Here is a 21,830-nt window from a genome sequence, read left to right as displayed (position 1 = left end):
GCATGCCTCCATACAAATGAGATCAGGTGGTTTCCCAGTGGGCTAAAATACTTGAGAATTCATATTAATAGCAGCCTGCACAAGATGGTGAAAGATAATCTCCTACCACTCCAGGAATAGTCCAGGCAGGACTTTCTTAAATGGGACCACCTGCACCTCTCCCTCTGTGGTAAGGTGCAAATGATAAAGATGACAGTAGCACCCATATCTAATTATGTCTCTGCCATGCCCAAGCGCTTCCACTGGGTTTAGAAGCTGACATACCCTCCTACATCTGGAGCTGCAGATGTCCTAGAATAAGGACCCCAGGGCTGTGGGCCAATAAAATAGCAAGTGGAATTTACCTCCTGCACATCTCTTCGTATTATCTGGATTTCAAGCTCTCTCAACTAGCACCCCACATGGGTGACCCCAAATATGGCCCATAGTGGTTAGCTACTGAGCACCACCTCACAGGCTCAGCGTGCCCTATCCCACCATCCTATCTTCCACCCCTAAAGGAGAACACAGTTCTGGCATTCACAGCTACTGCCTGGAAATCAGTCGACAACTATATGGGGATTGATCCTCTCCTTCACAACACAGCTCTCTGCATTGCAGGCTCCCCTCTCTACTCCTAGTCTGGTGCAATAAGAGAGTGACACAGATGGACCATTTTCCAGATGGTGGCACCCTCGAGCCCTTACCTTTGCTCAGGCAGGAATTCAATCTAATTTATGGGAACTACTGGAAATGTTGCCAGCTCTGCTGTTGTCTTTGCTCTGCACTGGGCCCTCTGAGGCCTCCCGCTTGCTGTAGCCGGGCAAGGCTCCATCGCGGTCAGCCTTAAACTTTGACTTTGCCCCGTCGGGGTGCCACCAGATTGGCTATTTGTTTCTAAGCGCTAAAAAAAAACACAAATTCTTTAGAAATTCATATCTCCGGTTCCCCTTATCCAGTGTTCTTTCTTTTGGTGTCATTTAAAAGCTAAACCTATTTCCTATTTTATAAAATGGTTTTGGATTTTTAAACTGTTTCCAGTGGGTTTTTTTATCACTGTTTTGGGATACTTGACTGCTTTACACTGTGTCTACCAAGTTAAGCCTTGCCGCTCATTGGCAAGCTACCAAGGGTTGAACTGGGGTTAATTTATTGAGACCTAACTGAACCTAGTGGGGGTTAGTGGCCTACTGCTAAATGTAGGTTCTTACCTGCCCTTACCAATAATCCACTTTCCAACACTTTTATATTGTATTTTGAAGACACATACCATTTTATCCGTTAACCGGCTGTAATAGTTATGAATGGATATTTTGGATCAAAAGGAAGATGTTTAGGACTAGAGCATATTAAATCTCTGTGTTCACCAGAATCTCTGGCAAGTATATGTAGAAGACCAATGACTGTGTGTGGAGGACTATTTTCTTCAATAGTTGTAGTCAGAGACTTAGGGCCAGATGTAGCAAAGGATGTGCGCGTCGCAAACTGTGAAAATCGCCGTTAGCGAGGCGCAAATGCCTCTTTGCCATGCAAAAATGCATATTGCGAGTCAGGACCAACTCGCAATATGCATTTCAGAATCGCAAATAGGAAGGGGTGTTCCCTTCCTATTTGCGATTCGGAGTGGTATGCAATACCATTTGCGACCGCATATGCGGTCGCAAATGGTGTCGCAGTTACCATCCACTTCAAGTGGATGGTAACCCACTCGCAAATTGGAAGGGGTCCCCATGGAACCCCTTCCAGTTTATGAATGGACCCAAAACAATTTTTTCAGGGCAGGTAGTGGTCCAAGGGACCACTGCCTGCCCTGCAAAAATACCGAATCTAAAGTTTTTTTTTTTTTTTTTAAGTGCAGCTCGTTTTCCTTTAAGGAAAACGGGCTATACTTAAAAAAAAAAAAAACTGCTTTATTTACAAGCAGTCACGAACATGGAGGTCTGCTGACTACAGCAGGCCTTCATGTTTGCGAGTGCCTAGACTCGCTATGGGGCCGCAATTTGTGACCCACCTCATGAATATTAATGAGGTGGGTCATTGCGACCCCATAGCGAGTCGCAGACGGTGTCTGAGACACCGTTCTGCATTGCAAATTGCGACTTGCAATTTTCCTGCATCTGGCCCATAGTTACAATTTCTGGACTGTTATCATTCAGAACCTCAACCTGAACTTTGCAACTTGCTGACAGCCCCCCTCCACCATCTGTTTGGACTTCAAATTCCTAATCCTCAGCCTCCTCAAAGTCTAGATTCCCAATTAACAATATCTCTCCAGTCTTTGAATTAATTAGGAATAACCCAGTAAAACTGTTCAATAAATAGGTCACTTCTGAGTTTGCTCCTTTCTCCCCATCAGTGGTGCTTACTGTGGCCACTACTGTCTCTATGGGTGAGTTTCTCAGGTCAGTGATTTTATAAATCAACTGGTTGAAAACTGGTGACTTGTCATTAAAATTAATGACACGGACACATATTGGTGCTGTGTCGCATCTAGCTGAGATGCCCCTATGTAAAGCAGTGAGGATGAGTTGATACATGTCTTGCTTTTCCCAGTCGATAATTTAGAGACCTAGTTCAGCAAATATCAGTCCATCTTGTGAATTGAGAGTGAAATGTTTGCTGTTACTCAGCTGGTAAATGCTAGCAAGCATTAAATCTCACATCTGGATCTCCAGCTTGAGTCAGAAGAAACCGGGCATCCAGTGCTGTTACCTCACTGATTTGTAATTTAATCAAATTATGTATAAAGGCAGGAGATTTGTCATTAATATCCTGGACCTTGAAAGGGTAACGTTTCAATGGGACTTCAATTAGTACCTCTACATGCAGCAGGAAATGGGGGCTTTGTCTGCACATCTCTTCTATGTCTACTCTTTAGCTGCTGTAAAAATGGCCGCTGTTCACATTGAGAGTAAAATACCATAGCCTACCTTTAGAAATAAGGCTGGCTCTGTGATGCGACAGCTCCTTCACATCCAGCCCCAAGTACAAGGCAGCATTTCCAATAAAAATGGCCTTTCCTCATTTCCTCGGGGATTGAATAATGAATCTGCACTACAGCTATCTCGCAGGCTGTGACAATAACGACAAAGACTGGTAGTCGGTGCTGGAATTGCAAAAAATATACTTCTGGAACCTATAAATTAGGGGTCAACATGTGGCAGAGAAAGGGGGATGAAGTCACAAGAGGTGGAGCTTGGCATGCAGAACCAGACAGTCAACTTAAATATTTATTTTTAAAAATCTGTTGCAAAGAAATTGGCTAGAACAATATATCTGACAGTAAATCTTTTACAGAATACTTAATGGTCACAAAGATGCTGCATTTTAAAATATCCTACAGGGTTAAGGCAACTGCGAAGAGATCATTGTATGCCCAGTAATTTTACGGGAATTATAACAGCAGTAAGATAACTAGAGTGGTTAACACTGTGCTGAGAGTGTTCTGTGTTTTGTCCACTCGTAGTTTTGACTCAAAGTAGCATAGGGGGTGAATGTACCAGATTCAAAGCACATCACGTAACATGCAGACCACATATTTGTTTTTTTGTTTTTATTTAGATAGGTAATTTGGCTACTGCATTTGAAACGGAGATCGTTTGTTACTTCCAGTTCTTAAGTTGCAAGCCTTCTAATATAGCACTGCAATATCTTTAACAGCATTAAGGCACTGCATGCAAGCTGTAACGGTTCAGATCCTTATTGTTTTTTATCTACCAGTTGTTATTCTAAGATTGCAAAGAAGCGTTCCTTAGGGCAGTAATAAAGTGTTATTGGTACAGATAACCACAACCACTGCATTACTTTTTATATCCTGGCTTATGTGTTTCTCCAGATCATTCACTCTTAACGTATAATGTCTGCAAGTATAGATGATATGTGATTCCTACACTTTATAAGCTATAACCCATATACTGATTTACGCATGTATGATTTATTGTGCCTCTGTGTGTGATGTAAGGCGCTCTGACATTACACTGCGATGAGGAGAGTTGTAAAAAAAAATTGAAAAAAGTAGGTTGCATTTACATAAACATTAATTTGTATAATTACCCATGCACACAGATAAATCTTGAATTTTTACAGTGGACGCACAGCTCTAACATAGGGACCTGAACAAAGATAAAACTTGCCTTCAAATTATGGCTTCTCCTAAGAACTTGTGAAATTATAACATGCTTTGTGCTTTTGTTTCCTTCTATTGCTTTGGCATCTAGATGTCAGACTCTAGATAACTTCCATGCAGTATTATGCTTAAAGAAAGAGGGCTGGTGACCCTTAAAGCAATCCTTTTGTTTTGGGCCCAGTACAAGTACAAATAAAATGTCCCCTTGAGCCTGTACGTTGCTGCTCCGTATCAAATGCACACAACTTGTGGGCGCTGATGGAATGTATCCTGGTGTCAGAAATGGCACCAGGACAAATTCTACGTTTCCCTGGATCGCCACATCCCGGATCCAGCCAGAAATGGCTGCCGGAACCGGGATCAGGCGCGATCCCCCTACTTTCCAGCACTGCCAGCAGTTGCCTCGAGTGCATGTTCCTGCGTTTTAATTGACGGAACACTTAGGCTCACTGTTATCTCAGAAGAAGAAGAAAACAGTCAGATCTATTAAGGGAGCTAATCGTGCCGCGATATCTTGTTCTCTGTCTGGTTTGTTAAAGTAGTTAACGTGGACAGTATTTCCTTTTTTAATGAAGTTACATATTGGCGAACAGCGACAACTAACGTCCTAGTCGGTAATTGCAACCAGTGGAATAAATGTTTATTTGCCTGTCAAGATTGTAAAAACTACAAACGAAACCATTTTGATCATTATGCTTATGGAATATATGGCGATAAAGTTTATTTTCAGTCCTCTCCGATATCATAATTGTTTTCCATTTCCTTTAGACGGTGGTCTTTCTTCTGAATCTCCTTTATTTGTATGTCTCCAATCACAAATACTCTGACATAACCAGTCATGAAACAATGTCCCTAACTAAAAACGAACATTATCCTTGCTGTGATGAACAGACCGGTGAATGTCATCATAGTCGCATCGACCCTTTTTATTTTTCAAACACGTAAATATCACCTGCAGACCAAGCACAATGGTCCCCGAGAGACAGGCTCGCGCTAGTTTTCTCTATGGATCGCGCACTATTAAAATTAGCTTTGTTCACTCCAATTGAACGTTCGAAGATTTAACATTCTCACAATCAACTGCAACTTCATCCAACATTTTCTCCCTATATAAGCTCCATATCACATCGTATCTCACTGAAACGAACGTTCAACTCGCTAGCTTTTCACTACCGTGGGAGAAAGGGTCCCTTCCATGTTTTCTATCGCCTTCTGCTACATTTCCATAGGCAGACGCCTAGTTAAAGAAAAAATGTGCTCCATTGTCTCGAAAATTGTCTATATTTAATACGTACAAAATATATGTATCTACTTTGGATCGCTCTGAGGTATTGGGAGTTTGTAACTGGTCAATGAATCCATGATAGGTTGGGACATCTACTTTTGTGAGAAAGAGTCATATGAGTTAATTCGGCCTTGCTTCATACACGTGGTCAGCGTGGCTTCCAATTAAAGGACTGGGCTTGGAAGTCTCTGGCGGTTCGGGCAGGAGGCCGTCGACCTCCGTACACAGACCGACCGTCATCTGAGGGAGCCGAGTATGGAACTCAGGGAGGAAAGGGCTGCTAGTACCATCTAGTGAATGTAATGCACATCGCAGTTTTATAAATACGCATACTTGCTGTCATGCTGCCACATGTGGCGAAACCGTCCCGTAACCAGTCATGCAGCTCATGGCGTCGGCATAAACCCTGTCGGATTACTGGCAAGCATGATCCCGTCTAATCACATAACCTAACCCCTAGGTTTTTACTTCTGTGACTTCCATTTACAGAGCTCCAAAATATAGAGTTCAACTTAACGCTCTTTCACGGACACCTCTAACCAATCCGCCTTCACACTTCAAGCATTTTTTTTGTTTCATCCTTGTCCCCCACACACACAGTATTCTCAGACCCTTCCTTGTATCGAATTTATGCCAGTACACCTTCCTGTTGCCCTCACTGAAAACCGAGTTCATGTCACGGGTTTCTTTTTCACACGACATGACGTCTTAGCTTGGTCCCATTAACTCATAATCTTCTTCATAAACTTTTTGTTTTCATCTACGACTCTCAAATCATTTTTCAAACGCATCACAACTCAAAACAATTTGGCTCATGCATTTCTTTAACCAAAGGGCCACATTTAAATCACTTGGACTTATGAACATGAAAAACACAAGTTACTGCTAACAGTTTCAGATGCACATAAAGTTACTGGACAGCGCCTGGGTGAGGACCCAATAAATAATTGAGATTTTAAAAGAATACAAGATAGTAACTAAATCACTTTTCAGAAATGACGTGTACAACTTTGAGGGTCTTACAATTCACAGTTTCCATCTCTTTTCCCTTTTCCCAGCAAGACGTGCACTCCTGGTTGCCCCCAGAAGATCCTTTAATTAAACCGTACAGGAAGAGTAAAATATATAAATATATGTATATTCAGAACGGTTTGTATAGTGTGTGTTTTGGTCCACAAAGGTGACAGATAGTATGAAGATTTTTGGCCCAGACCATCATAACAGTCCTAGCCAGAACCTTTCACACTGTTTATCTTCTTTGATCTGCTATTAGCATCATGCTCCAGTGAGCCATCTCGTTTTTAGGGTCGAGCGCACAAAGCGCTCTGTCCCCGTTGTAATCTCTCTATGGGCTTGTAACGATGCCCATAAATTTGGTTGGTTTGTGGGCTTGCTTTTGAAAATATGCTTGATTTTTTTAGCGTGTCAGACCTTAATAAGTAAACTTACAAAGGGACGTGAATAGGTTGATGAACCTTTTGACTCGCAATTAAGAAGTTCTTACCATAGCTCCAGTACATAATCAATAATCAATACACAACAATCAACTATCATTAGCAATCAATAAAAACAAAAATCAATTGAGTCAGTAATTGTCACGCACCATGACCTTTCAGTCATGAATAACGACACCTTCAGTAAAAGTTTAGAATGCTTGTTTCCCTATATTAACAATGCTAAGGTCATGTAGATTAATCTCAAACTCAAATGAAACACATACAGAAACAGGGATGTGTAATTCCTATCACCTGACACCCGGGACATATTGTTTGGCAGCAAGTTTTCATGTTTATTTTGTCCTTGGGACAAGGAGGCCCAACTCCCTGCAGCACAAACCCTTTGGCTGCCAGCTTACAGAGAAGGGAACTGGCTGCAGTTGAGGTAAAAAGTGTGTCCATATGTTACTGCTGTTCGAACTTGTATTTATGGTTCATTAATGAAAAGACTTCATTATTGGGGTGACTGCTGTAAATACACGTTTTAACGTCACAATGCACTACAGATGGTGGTTCCAGTACAAAAAAAAAAGTGCACACACGTTTTTAAATTTAACAATATGTGGCTAAGTATAATGCTCCCAGAATGCTCATTGATTAGATTCAAATGCTTGCAGAAGCCCGTAAGCAACAGTGATGATTCTTTGCTTTCAAACTAAAATATTCAGAAACAAATGCAAGCAGGAAAAAAAACATTTAGCTACTATAACATTTTAGATGCTATTTCTTTGAAGCATCATTTAGTAAAATGAGTTGATGTATGCTAGTATTTCCAAAAAATATTGCTAATGTAAAATCAGAATAACTATTTCCAACAAGATAATGAGAAGCATGGTAATAAACAAGCACTGGCAAAGCCAACCGATCCAACATTTTGTTGAGAGTCTTTTGGTTTTGACAATGCGTGTATTGTTTGGACATGGCTTTTCTAACACTTCATTGTTGTGGGAGCTGCCAGGACCTCACCATTGTAACAAACAATGGAAAAAAGAAAAGACAATTTTGGTCTCAAAACCACACATTGCCACCAGTGGCATAACAAGGGCCCGCTGCCCCATCCAGGATGCCCCTCATCACATAACCTGCCCTGAGTGAGTCTGGAAGTGGGGTGCCCTCCATGTTCTTTGCAGGGGAGCTCCCTCCAGTTTTGTTATGCCACTGATTGCCACAGTAGTTCCTGAAAATGAAGAAAACTACTTTGTGTTCCAACATGCTCCTTGTGGAAAAGAAGAATGCAATCACTCATGGTAAAGCCAGCCGATAGATTGAGAAATAGAAGTTTAATAAAAACAAAATGTTTTTGTTAATGCCAGACTGAATTAGGGACCCAATTCTTAAAGAAAGTCACAAAAGTGCACCCATGGTATAGGTCTTTCAATTAGTGGCTTTCATGAATTCACAAGAACTTACAGAAGTAGACCAGGAAATCGCACCTCTAAAAAATGTGTGTGAACTGTATTTAAGCAAGAGCAAATTTGTATGTGTAGATTTGCTCATGTGAAAATCTATCGAGCGTTTGTTTTAGAAGTTCACTTTCCCTCCAACTACCTTTTTCACAACCCTGGAAGCACTACTTCTCCCATTCTCAGGAGTAAATTTCCAACCTTTCTCATTATGGCAAAAGATAAGGGAAGAGCTGGTGAAAATCTTTAAAACATGCAAGTTAGTAGGTTTGCAGACTCAAAGCATTCCAGCTCTGGAGCCACTGACTTCTGCCTCCTCCAGCCCAAGCATGTAGATCTGCGGAAAGGTGCCAAAATAAGGAAATTGCTGTAGAAGGGATTGAAACTATAAGTATTCAAGCCCTACTATCATAGTTGTCCTGGAATAATCACAGAGGCTATTATCAGAGCTCTTACATATTGAGATTGCTGCCATCATTTGACACGCTCACTACATTGGACCAATGGGACAAGTAGAATTTTTTACAGGACAAGTAGACTTAAGGAGCAAACTGTCCCATGGACAAGTAGATATTTTATGAAATTCCACACCCCGGAGAAACAACACTGGTTGTCCAACGCGGCGGAAGAAACGCAATCTAATCAAAGCTTGAACTACAACACATTCTAAAGTTACGGTGAGAATCAATAGCAGAGTCAGCTGCACCAACAAAATGCAATACATGAAGATTCAACAGAGAAATTCATCAAGCATTAGTCCCTGTTATCATAATTCAATTAGTGAGAATCCTTAACAACAGATTAGCATCCGCAGGTTGGGCTTCATGCAAAACAATTTAGTAACACAAATTTGGGAAAACATCTAACTATGGCTGTATCAAAACAGCGCAGTTGGTACCTAGAAAGGAAAAGCAAATATGCATAATAATCACATTTCAATGTATACCTATCCTCGGTATAGGTCAGCAAAGCAGAATCAGTCTTCGTCCTCAGGACATCAGTTGTTCAGCAAGGCATCAGGTCTCAGTCAGGAAAATAGTGGCAAAGTCACTAAGCATTAAAGTCAAGCATGTCTCTAATAAAGGCGCATAAGAAAGTAATAACCTTTTGGTCAGGAAATGTGGGAAGAATGACTGTCTTCTCTCAGAATGCTGGAATTAATCTCTCTCTCCTGAAGTCCGAAGTCTTTTCCCTCTGCAGCGTTGTTTTATCAAAGTCACCTAAACTATCCCCTAATTCCATATTGATCAGTTAATCGTATGTTCACACTCTGTCCAATTAAACTACTATATCAAATCTATGAATTCTAATATTTCTCTGTTCTCATATTGTTGATTGGTTCGTCTTGTGATGTCCTCATTATCCGGCTTGTCAGGTAACAATATTGTTGTAGCTTCCACTCTAGTCAGTATCTTCATTGTTCTTGTCCTGAGAAAATCAGTCTCACACACATTACACATACAATTTTGCATTAGAAAGAACATCATCTCCTAACAGTCAGTTCTCACAAAAAGCTTCCGTTATGAGCTAATTTAAACAATACAATAGACATTTCACAGTTTAATTCACTTGGTCAGCATTTTTATTAAACAATAAGAAATACAGCTTCTACATGAGGCCTAGCAAAATAGGCAAAGACACTAGCTAAGTTAAGGCCTACAATTAATAAAGCTAAAGCACACTTCATAACCCTTAATATGACATATTACTACATTAGTCTAACATAGATTCAATATTTCATAAGTAATAATAATTAATTAGTACACTTCGTTAACACTGGTGGCCATTCCCCGAGATTACATTTTCAAATGCGTGCATTTTTTCCTACGTTATTTAATTTTCTGCATAAACGCATTATTCAAAATACATAAACACGCATTAATAATTTCTTATTAAGACAACTGCGCTAGCAATTTCACTGGTGAAAGGTATGCATACGTCATGCCTTTTCCGGTGTTTAGCCATCCTCGAGTGCACCGGCCATATACTGAAAACATACGAGGCTCCATGATTTCTGTATGGTTTCTGGACTACTTTTTCTTTTCATTTGATAGGCAGCACAATCTCACTGGACAGTAGTTGAGTGCTTTGCATGACATCGACCCTGTTACAGGGATAACTGCACTTTTGCCGGTTACATGGATAATTGCACTTTTGCCAGTAACATGGATAATTGCACTTTTGCCAATAAGTTTCACTGCAAGCGAACTTCTGATTACATTTTTGTGTCTGCTTCGCACTCATGGCAGCCGTCAGCTCGCTTATGTGAAACTGTTTTACTTTTCATTTTCAGTTTAAGTGGCAAGGAGTTTACAAGGCTAATAACTCTAACTTGAGCAAACGCGAGACCCATTGCATTGCAAATAATTGTGTTGGAAAGCTGCTTTCAGAAACAGCGTCTATTGGCCTGAGGATGTTAGTTCAGTTGATGAGAATGGTTAAATTCTTCCAGAGGAGTCTAAGATGCTTTTATGGCTTAAATTGTAAGCCATACTCTAATAAGAGTATCAGAACCAACCATTATCCTTGCAAACTCAGGATGTTTTCTTTACTCTTCCAGGAGCTGTTTTTTTTTTTTTTTTAATTGTACCTACCAAACTTAGAATCCCACCTCCACTTTGCAGATGATGTCAAATAGAGTAATTTATAAGCTCTTTTATCCATAGTCACCCCTTAAGCATGCATGTGGTGTTGCGATATGTTGATTCACTTTTATATTTACTTTTCACAGTTCGCTGTATGATAATATCTGGTTTATATGCTATTTTGTGAAAAGATCATGCAGATAGAAGGAATTTAGCTTCAATGAAGCTACAAGTGCTAGCTAGACCCCACCAATAATTTGGTGAATGCGTCTCCCTTTGATTGCCTATTAGAGCCAGTGTTCAGCAGACACATAATTGAATTGGCCTTCATGATTTACTTTGCCAATAAAACTCCTTGCTGGAATTTTTGCACTATTAAAGATCCTCTCTCTCTCTCTCTCTCTCTCATCGCTTGCGTTCTCTTTCTTTATGAGTATTTTTGTACTAATTCATGTAGTCTGAAAACTGCCATTGTGTGCTGAGATACATCTCAGGACCCATTTTAGGCTAGGTTTCTTAGTATTAATGTGGTTCAAAACAATGTTTCTCAAACTACAGAATGAACTGCAAGCTGTTTGCAGCCTGTGGTGTCATGGATGGTTACTCCAAAAAATAATCATTGATATAGGGGAAAGAGTTGAGCTCAACCTTTTGTTGCATTTGGTAGTAGCTGTTTACAAATATATAATTCAGACATAGTTTCCAAAGGAAACGTGTTTTTTTGTTTCACCAATAACTTTGTCGCCGTTTGGTTATTTTTCATGAACTTTTCAAAACTGATACAACAGTCAGTTCAGCTGCTTTTTTGAAAGTTGTTGGGTGAGCTGTTAAGCAGGGGCCAAGGAAAAAAAAAAGGGGGGGGGTACCAAAACCTGTTTTCCTATTGCATTTTCCCATAGAGGTTTTGAACATAAATACAGCTCGAACTGCTGGATGGAATTACAACAACATTAGTAGAAAGCTAGCTCTTAGTCCAGAAGGTGTGCTTTTTATGATTTGGTGAAAATCTTTTCAAATATTTTGGAGATATTAAAAGAAAACCAAATTTGTATATCTGGAGGCATAAACCATTTGCAAATCCTCCCAATCTCGTGCAGAGATCTGACTCGCTGCTGAGACTTCAACCACGAAGTGCTGGCAGACATTTTGGGACTCGATTTCAGCCGAGCCCTAAAATGAAGTATAGAAAAAAAAGAAGAAAAGGGGGCAGGGAGGAATAACCTCACCCCCTAGGTTTGGTGCTGGGTTCCCCCCCGCCATCCCTAGAGCTAAAAAGCATTTCATTTCTGAAGGAAAAATTGCAAGAGATTTGTGAGTCCCTGCAACAAAAAAAAGAAAGCGTGATCATCCGCTCGTTAAAAATTGAGCCCCTGGGTAGGCCAAGCCCTGGGGCCATGAATAAATAAAAAGAAGGGTTGAACCCCCTCAAGGGTTCTTAAAATCCCCAGGGACCACCACATCCCCGGGGCTGTATAATAATCTTGGGAGGGGGGCTGCGTGGACCTCCCTCCATGGGCTCAACATGCCATCTTCTCTCTTGGAGAAGTCTTCTCTCCTCACTGCATACAGTCTTCTGCCCTCTGTAGTCGTTACCCTCCACCCCCTACCTGTGTTACCTAATGCCCCCAACGCTCCCTTTTATTTATTTATTTTTTTTATTGGGGACATTCTGTGTCTAACACCCTCACTGACGTGAAGAGAAGGACAGACTGCCCCCACAGCTCACGCTTAACTTCACAGAGCCCTTACAGGCCATGCTGCTCCTACAGAGACAATAACACAATAAACTGCAAGCTGAAAGGCACAGAGCTGGTTGGAGGTGCAAACCCACTTTCATTTGTTTTTTTGGTTTTGTTTCTTATTACTCTGAGCCATGCAATTGTGGGTAGTACAGGGAATTGTATGACATTGCTACACTTGTTTGCCTCCCCTAGCCCCACACACACGTCACTCTTTGTATATGAGAGGAACCAGTAAAAAAAAAAAAAAGCTGTGATGCTGCCATGTTTGGCCACCTCATACTGCTATTGTTTCTTCTTTCAGCCAAGTTGCACAGCAGCCCACGCTGCTGTACAACATATCTATAAACACTGAGAAAGTCAACAGATCTTACATAGGTGAAACCTATTGGCTTTGTCAATGCTTGTTATAAACTGCAATCAGTTATCTCTCCACAGGCCACTGACAATCTCCTATATTGAACTTCAGCAGCTCTTATAAAAAGCCCCTGCTTGTGAATTTTGACTTTATGCCTTATCACACTGTCCCCACTGGCAAATAATAATGAACACTGACTACATTTTTGCCTGCACATATGACTTTTCAGATAGCTACATTCCTGGGCCACTTTCAAAATCTCATTTTCCGAGAACCTATTCACACAAACAGAAGAAATTATTTATACCAGTTACTCCAGTACACTGAACATGCACAAAACTTTTCTATTTATCTCTCTTAATAGTCACACTTTTCTGAATGCAATAGGCAGAATTGCGCTGATTATCTTCCTAAGATTTTTGTATTCAGTAAGTTTTTTTGTCCTGGTAGGAATCATGAAGTAGTCACATATATTTAAACAAGATCTAACTGTTAAGAGGGTGTTCTCGTGGTCGGAAAGCTGCATGCAAAACCAAGGGAGCATTAATGATGAAACCTCAAATGGGCTACCTGCACTTTATAAGCCAACAGCACTATTAGAGAAATAATAATTCTATTTTCACTAATCTTTATGAGAACCAGTAGCTCAAGCATGCTTAGTGCCATTTACTGAACAGCTGTAAGTTACATCCATTACATTACTCATATATGAGCCAACAAGGTTTGAGAGTGTATCGACACGACAAGCTAGGTGTGATCACAAATCCAAGTAAATATTTATGTTTCCTAAGTATGAAGACCTCTTTTCAGTATCAGCTGACCTCATCCATGCTTAGTAATCATCATTCACCCTCTTACTCCGGCTCTATCGTATTATGCAGAAAAACATGATGTTACAAAGATGCAAGCATTTTAATTTATGCTGCAAATTTAAAAAAGAGAAAGAAGTAGGTAGCTCACCTGATTGAATGATCCATCCTCTGTATTTCCTATTAAGGGTTCATCAATTAGGAGAGGCCCTTGTGCATCCAAATTCTGAGCATGTGAAAATGAATTTGAGTACTGTGAATCCAAAAATGTAATAGGATTTGTAGTTGAATCTGCAGTTAAATACAAATCTGAAGAGTATGCCTGAAGAAAAGCCCTCACACTATCTATTCCAACAAAGTGAGAGGTGGGAAGAGCATTGCCAGTAGCACGTGATGAGTCCAAGAACCTAGCTTGCCTCCACTGACGGACTCTGAGGGTGAGTACCAGTATTAATGCAAGAATGAACAGGAAGGAAACAGCAATTAGGGTGATCACCAAATACAGTGTGAGGTTGGACTCCACCTCTGTAGGAGCAGAAAAGTTGCTTAGATCAGAGAGTATTTCAGGGAAACTATCTGCTATCAATATGGTGACAGTAACTGAGGAACAGAGGGGAGTCTGCCCTTTGTCCTTTACTAAGACCACCAGAAATTGTTTTATGGCATCTTTTTCCACAATGGGTCGGGCTGTCCTAATTTCACCAGTGTGAAGACCAACAGTAAAGAGTCCCTGGTCTGTGGACCTCAGTAGTTGGTAGGAGAGCCAGGCATTCTGTCCAGAGTCAGAATCAATAGCTACCACCTTTGTAATCAGATAACCTGGTTCAGAGTCACGAGGGGCTATCTCCACCCCAGAGGACCCATCTGTGGGGGTTGATGGATACAATATTTCAGGTGCATTGTCGTTTTGATCAAGTATAACAAAACAAACAGTAACATTACTTGACAGAGCTGGAGAGCCACCATCTTGTGCTGTCACCAGAGCTTGTAATTCTTGCAGCTGTTCAAAGTCAAACGGTCTAAGAGCATACATGATGCCAGACTCCGAGTTAATAGAGATGTAGGAAGACAGGGACACTTCTCCACTGGGCCCTCCTTCAGTAATAGAGTAAGTAACTCTTGCATTTTCTTTTGAATCTAAATCTGTTGCCTTCACCGAAAAGATGGATGCACCCGGAACAGTATTTTCAATTATATATGTAGTATATGACTTCTGCTCAAACACTGGCGAATTGTCATTAATATCTGAAATGGACAGAGAGATGGTTTTTGTTTTGGACAGAGGTGGGGTCCCTCGATCTGTAGCTGTGATTGTTATATTATATTCTGGAGATTCCTCCCTATCCAGAATTATATCAGTCACCACACTGTAGTAGTTTTCCATAGTCTTCTTTAATTCAAATGGAAGATTGTGAGGAATCATGCATGTCAGCTGGCCGTGTTCGCCAGAATCTCGATCGTACACATGTAGAAAAGCAACTACTGTGCCTAATGGGCTATTTTCTTCAAGTGTGGTTGCCTGAGATTTCATAACAATTACGGGAGTGTTATCGTTCACGTTGAGAACTTCAAGCAAAACTTTACACCTGGAAGACAGCCCTCCGTTATCTTTTGCTTGCACTTGGAATTCATAATTTTCGGTTTCTTCAAAGTCCAGATTGCCGATCACGGAAATTTCTCCAGTTTTAGAATCCACGTGGAATAATTCCGAAATTATGTTCAAAGAATACATTACCTCTGAGTTTGTTCCTTGATCTCTGTCAGTGGCACTTACCGTAGTCACAACAGTACCCTTTGGCGAATTCTCCAACACACTTGCTGTGTACACCGTCTGCCTAAAAAAGGGCGCATTGTCATTAATATCCAGGACACTGACTGTAATGAGAGCTGTGCCCGATCTGGCAGGATCTCCTCCGTCTGTGGCTGTTAGGATTAGTTGATACATTTCCTGTTCCTCCCTGTCTGGCGCATTTTCCAGTACCAGTTCAGCAAATTTCCCACCATCGGGTCCTGTTTTCACATCCAGAGAGAAGTGTGTACTGCTGCTTAGCTGATAGTCCTGGAGCGAGTTAATTCCTACGTCGGCGTCTTGAGCTTGAGGCAGGACAAAGCGCGCCCCCGGCGCCGTATTCTCGTTCACGTGTAAAACCGATTCTTTGGTGATAAAAACGGGAGGATTGTCGTTAACGTCCAAAACCTCGATCTCGACAGTGTACAGCTTCATTATGTCCTCCACCAGTATCTCTACATGCAGCAGGCACCGGATGTTCTGTCTACACAGCCGTTCCCTGTCTATCCTTTCGCTGATGCACAAATGACCGTTGTTTACATTGAGATGAAAATACTGCGTCCTACCTTTAGAAACAAGGCTGACCCTGCGGTGCGACAGCTCCTTCACGTTCAGCTCCAGGTCCAAGGCAACGTTTCCGACCATGGAGCCCTTCCTCATTTCCTCCGGGACTGAATAGCGAATCTGCCCAAAAACCGCCTCCCAGACCGTAACCAAAACAAGAAAGAAATGCCGAATCTGCCTTCCTTTTAAATCGCAGCGTTTGAGACTAGGCACCATATTCTATCCACGATTATGTGCAACAGCCAGTTTCAGAAATATTCCTTTGATCCGCTATGCTTGCACTGAGGAAATTAAAGTTCTTTCTGGGTAGAGCTCTGCATCCGTACTAAGTAAATTATGTCACCAGATTGTCAAAATGCCAATTCTCCGTTTTCCTGCTTTGCAAGAAGGACGGTTTGGCGCACCGCCGTCTCCATCTCTCTGTTGTTGTTAAACAGCGCCATTTAGTGGCAAAACTTATAACTGCTTCAGCCGAAAAATATCCAGTTACAAGAAGCAAATGAAAACTAGCTTGTTTCGATAAGCTTTGTCTTCATTCTTAGCTGAGCATTGAAGCACGATGGTCTCTAGTTAGCTTCACCAGTACATTTCTTCATACACAGCTGTTCTGTAGCTTGACCTCTCCAGTGTCCTTCTGACATTCGCTCTCTTCGGCTTTCAATTTCCCTTTTCTTATGGTCCATATGCGACCACGCTCTTCAATTTCGAGGCTTATTTTCTAAATTATTTCTTTTGTTTTGTCCTTCAGTTGAGTTTTTATTCTCACTTTGTGGAGGCGCTGCTTCAAATCACGAAATCTTATCTCTGTGGAAACACGCTATAAGTTACATTATTGCCAGTGCGAACGGAACTGTGTTCCCAATATGACAGTGAGAATGAGGTCATGAGGACTGTCGACAATTTTGTCATGATGCGTTTTTTGTATTCGAACGTGAGCTCGCTGTATTTTACGTTATGTTATCTTATCTTACGTTGTGATGTGTTTTGTGTTGTTAAGTGCACTGTAATAGTACAGCCTACTTCAATTTAAAAGAAACAATAGTGACATTTTAAAAGCAGCACTCGCCACGTAGAACTTTTGTCAGCGAGGAGATCTTAATCTTATGAATTCGCGGTAACAGCCAAGTCACGTCTCCCTGTCGCTTTCAGAGGAAATCGCAAGTAATCAGCATCGAGTCAAACTCAGCAATTGCTGTATCTGGAGATGTGCTGTTTTAGACAGCTATAAAACTACTATTGTCAGCAGACCTAGGAAGAAAAAACACATCGCACTTCTGATAACGTTCGTTCTAACAGTTGCACCCTCTTTTGTCTTTACGTTATCCATGGCTCTGTTCTGTGAATAGACTGACATCCCCGAACTTCCTTTCTACTGTTACAACTCGCGGATGTGCTCTGGGGACCTGTAAGGCCCAGGACACTACCCTGGAGACAGATGTACCCCTTGGTAACGCTGCAAACCGTGCTACTACACGCAGGCTACTGGAACAGGGTATGGTGTGTGTTCAATGCCCACTGGGCCCAGCGATGCTCAACAAAGACGGCCGGAAGTGGTCCTGGAAACTGGTGAGGTCTTAAGCGCATTAGCTATGACTGGGTAATGCCACAGTACCTCGACTAACAATAGCTGGAAAAATCATCGCTTTTTAGGTTTAGACTGTACCCATAGCAACCCTCCAGCAGTGGCTTCAAAGTCCCGTATTTCACTGGAGTGATGTCACAGCCATGAAGCGGTCAAACAAGTTGGGTCATGAACACACAACTTTAAAATATTCTACACTTAAGCCAGAGGAACCTACACATTATTAATTGACTTCTAAAGGAATCTACAGTTTCGCCTCTTAATGGAGGTTGCATCCTCCCTTCCTTCCTCATAACACAAGGAAACCCGTAACGGGAGCAGGATTCACTGAACGTGTTTCCATTAACCTCTGAAGCCCAGGTCTGAGGAGTCACAGCTGTCGCCGGGCCACACTTACTTAGTACTTAAAGATCAAAAGAAAGCCACAACAGCTAAAATGTCGCCCTCCCACTGCTAAGTGACATTTAGTGACAAATTATTGCTGTACTAAACAATTTAATGTATATTTTGTGGACTTTACATTGTCCATGTCAACCAATTAGAAACATAGCAATCAGAGCAGTAAACAGTATTGTGCATGAGTATTGCTTAGCACTGCTTTCAATGCTTGTTTTTAAAACATGTAACTCATAACATTAATAGACTATAAGCACTGGAGTTTTTGCCAAATTAAAAAAGCACCAAGGCCCATGGTTAATTATTTTGCCTCTGAAACTCGTCAAGGGCATTACTGAATCAGAACACATACTTATCTTATATTTATCCTCTCTATATACCTAGGTGTAATTATTATTTGGTTTAATTAACACCGATTTATTAAATGCTATGTTATACTTCACATGGAAAATCCAAATCCTTTTTACTGTTACTTTGAAATATGTGACTAAAGTTCACATTGTTCTGAATAACTCAATAGTGTGTACAATAAGGGTCTTTACAGTTTCCATTACTTGAGCAAAGTCTATTTTTAGATCCAGTCATTGGCCTACCAAAAAGTTCACATATGTTTCCTGTTTTTCCTCCATCTGTGCAAACTGACAATATAGCTATGCTATTGCTTCGAACTGCCAGAGGTTAGTAACTGAGATACCTGGTTCTCCTGTATCTGTTAAATGTGTGCAGAAAAGAAGAAACTGCAATAGGCTCTCTATTTTATGCAAACTTGTTGAAATACTTAAGTATAAAACTTCACAGACTATAGGCCACCTCCAATCGTTCCATGCCCTCAAATTCGCAAAATCAAAATTCGCAAAAGTTTAGATTCATCATAACTGATATTCACCTGGATATATAATTCAGAAGGCGAATGTCACTGTGTGTGTGGAAAACATAGGGTCTTTTTTATAGCGCTTGCACTTTGTACCTGGTGTATTTTTCGTTACCAGATATTCCTTTACTACCTAAATCTACAGTGGCATAGCTGAAGGGTCGTGTGCCTTAAAACAACAAATGAAAATGTTCCCTCACCACCTATTTGGTATTGAAATCCAAGTAAAATTGGGATATCTGGTGTGAGGTTTTAGACCAGTGCTTCCTGGTGCCACTGTCCCTACTCCACTATTGACAAATAAGCTTCAGTTCTCCTATGAGGTACTTCTGTAAACAAGCACGGGCAAAGTCAATAATTCTCACTGTGTAGATCTATGCCACTATGGCCGGTTGCTTCGTTTTGTAAACTGGCTGTGAGTTATGACTTATGTTTGCACATACATTAGCACGTATGTGCCACCAAGGGGCTGGGGAGCAACAGAAAAGTAAGAGGGGATTCAATGAAAATAAAGCATGCTGAGGGGGAGAAATGTAAAAGCAGCACAAGAGGGAGAGGCAGGGGGAGGGAGCTTTGGGAGAGACAGCACTAGGGAGAGAAGTGTACTAGGGAAAGAGCAGTATAAAGTGCAGAGTTCACATCTGGCAAAGGATGAGTGAATATTTGGTGGGGAGGAGCACACGAGGGAAAGAACTAGACTAGAAAATAGATGCACTCTCATGGAGTGCTGAAGAAAAAGACAGTTCCAGAAATATTAGCAGAGGAAGTGTACAAGTCATCCAATGAAAAGAATGGTAGAGAGTCTGTGCTCAAGTGAGTAGTTAAAAGAAAAAAAGGAAGGACAGACACAAGATGGAAACAAAAGCCAGCAAAACAGAATGGTAACTAGGCCAATCAATGCTAAACAGATTGTTAGATCAAAGTCCACTATATGTTTTCAGCATAGTTCACCACTGACTTGCCTGGCAGGCAACTAAACGCGGCTGTCTGGTAGATGAGACTTTAAAAGACTACAAATGGGTCTACGTTGGCCTAATAATAAAGCACATAGGCCCTGTTGATCACGGTGCTAGTCTGACGTTTCATTCATCTTCTGCTATCAGAGTGAGCTGTTTAGGATTCTTTTCTTCACCTCCAATGACTTCCAAAGAAACATTTCACAGGACTGGCACCAAACGTTATAACCAATGTAAAAATGCGCACCTGTATTTAAGAGGCAATTCTACAAATAGTTATTCTCCATTTTAGCGTCTTCTGTTGGAGGCAGAGCAAACCATCTCACTGTCATTGCTTTCACACAAACAAAATGACCGGCTGTTTGGATTGAGGAAGAAATGCTACATCTTATCATTAGAGAACATGCTCACAATGTTGTATAAAATCTGCAAGGTATGGAGCGCAGGGTCCCTGGCAAAATTTGCGGCTAAAGGATATTTCCTCAGTAACTAGCCTGCCCACAGTCTGGGACCAAGACTGCCATTAGAATCACGCACGCCACAGACCTGGTTTCCACCCCCAGAATTCTTCTAGCTGTTGTTTTTCTTAAATACAACCTCAGGGTTCTTGCTTGTCTGCCTCCTTCAGGTTCCAAAATTGATGCACAGACTAAATTATACGAAGCATTTAAATCTTACTTCTACTGTATCGCTCGGCAGTCGCTTCTGTCGCTTGGAAAAAAAACCTCCATTCCCCCTCCCAATCACGCATAAAACTGGCAAGACCATCCATCAAGTTTTTCGGGCTAGGAGTCAAATGACCCCCAGCCATGTTTATTTACACATTAATACAAAAACACATTTTTAATCAATCTATGCACAGTAACCCACACTTTTAAATCTTTGCTTACAGAGATTAAGTCCTAAATTTAACAGAGACAATAGTACATGGGTTTTACCTATCTAAAGCTGAGATTATTCCTGTGCATCCTTTAAATCATACTTTCACAAGTGAGATCATTACTGGCACTAGTGTCACTTCCTCTTAAAATCCCTTCTCTAATAAACATTCGACATGGATGGGTCCCTCCTTATTGCCGGACCCCACCCACTGATCTGCCATACCTGGATATTCCTATGCAAGGGCCCATCTACCAGCTAGGATACCTACCTTGTGCACTTCCTACACCCAACTTCCTCTACTCAAGGGCCTGTGCTAGCTTGTGCCCCCACTATGCCTGCACGGGTGGCTGCCAGGTAAAGACTGCATGTCAGCGACCACCCTATGACCCTGCTGCCTCCTTCTGACTTGCTGCCAGCATCCCTTGGTGGGTCCTGTGATGTCACTGTTATTTTGGTCTAAAAGGATGCCTTACATGGACCAGGACTGCCCCACCAATCATGAACCCACCCTCTCAGCAACAATAAATACGGCATATTAGCTGTGCCTGCAAGAGAATGATGGGGTTAGACATAACACAAACACAAAATCATTACAATGACCTTGGATAAAACATTATTTGAAACACCCACATAGCAGTGCAATGAGATAATACCTGCATTACCCACAAACTCCACAAACCCCCGAGCATTCCTCCGTCCAAGTGGCAAGTGCTCTGGGGATGGTGAGCAGGAAAACAAGCCATGAAGGGTTGTGATGAGTCAAAGCTCCTGAACTTGTGTTTTTCAAGGTGGCAAGCTGGAAAAGAGACCCACTTGCTGTCTCACAGTAGCTTTTATAGGTGCAGCTGCTGCTCCACCTAAAATGACTCCAGAAACACTCCAGAGCTTCTGGAGCTGTGCCCCAGCCAGCCAATCATGCGGTGACCTGAACCAAAGGCTGTGGTGGCTCACGCCACCACCCTGGTTCAGGCTACAGCTGGCAGCCAGATGTGTGGCTCCCTCAAGTTGGG

At 41.5% G+C, this 21,830-nt stretch overlaps 1 protein-coding gene across 1 annotated transcript; it reads right to left on the bottom strand.

Moving 5' to 3' along the window:
• Positions 1 to 10,750: 10,750 nt before the first annotated feature.
• Positions 10,751 to 16,461, bottom strand: LOC138245660 (protocadherin gamma-A12-like). Its single transcript, XM_069199417.1, has one exon. It carries the CDS (start codon positions 16,347 to 16,349, stop codon positions 13,902 to 13,904), a length of 2,448 nt encoding a protein of 815 aa, XP_069055518.1. The 5' UTR covers positions 16,350 to 16,461; the 3' UTR covers positions 10,751 to 13,901.
• Between the last annotated feature and the right edge of the window lie 5,369 nt (positions 16,462 to 21,830).

This window comes from Pleurodeles waltl, chromosome 7 (genome assembly GCF_031143425.1).
Source record: "Pleurodeles waltl isolate 20211129_DDA chromosome 7, aPleWal1.hap1.20221129, whole genome shotgun sequence".
NCBI classification, from domain to species: Eukaryota; Metazoa; Chordata; class Amphibia; order Caudata; family Salamandridae; genus Pleurodeles; species Pleurodeles waltl.
This window is presented reverse-complemented; position numbering and strand designations above follow the sequence as displayed.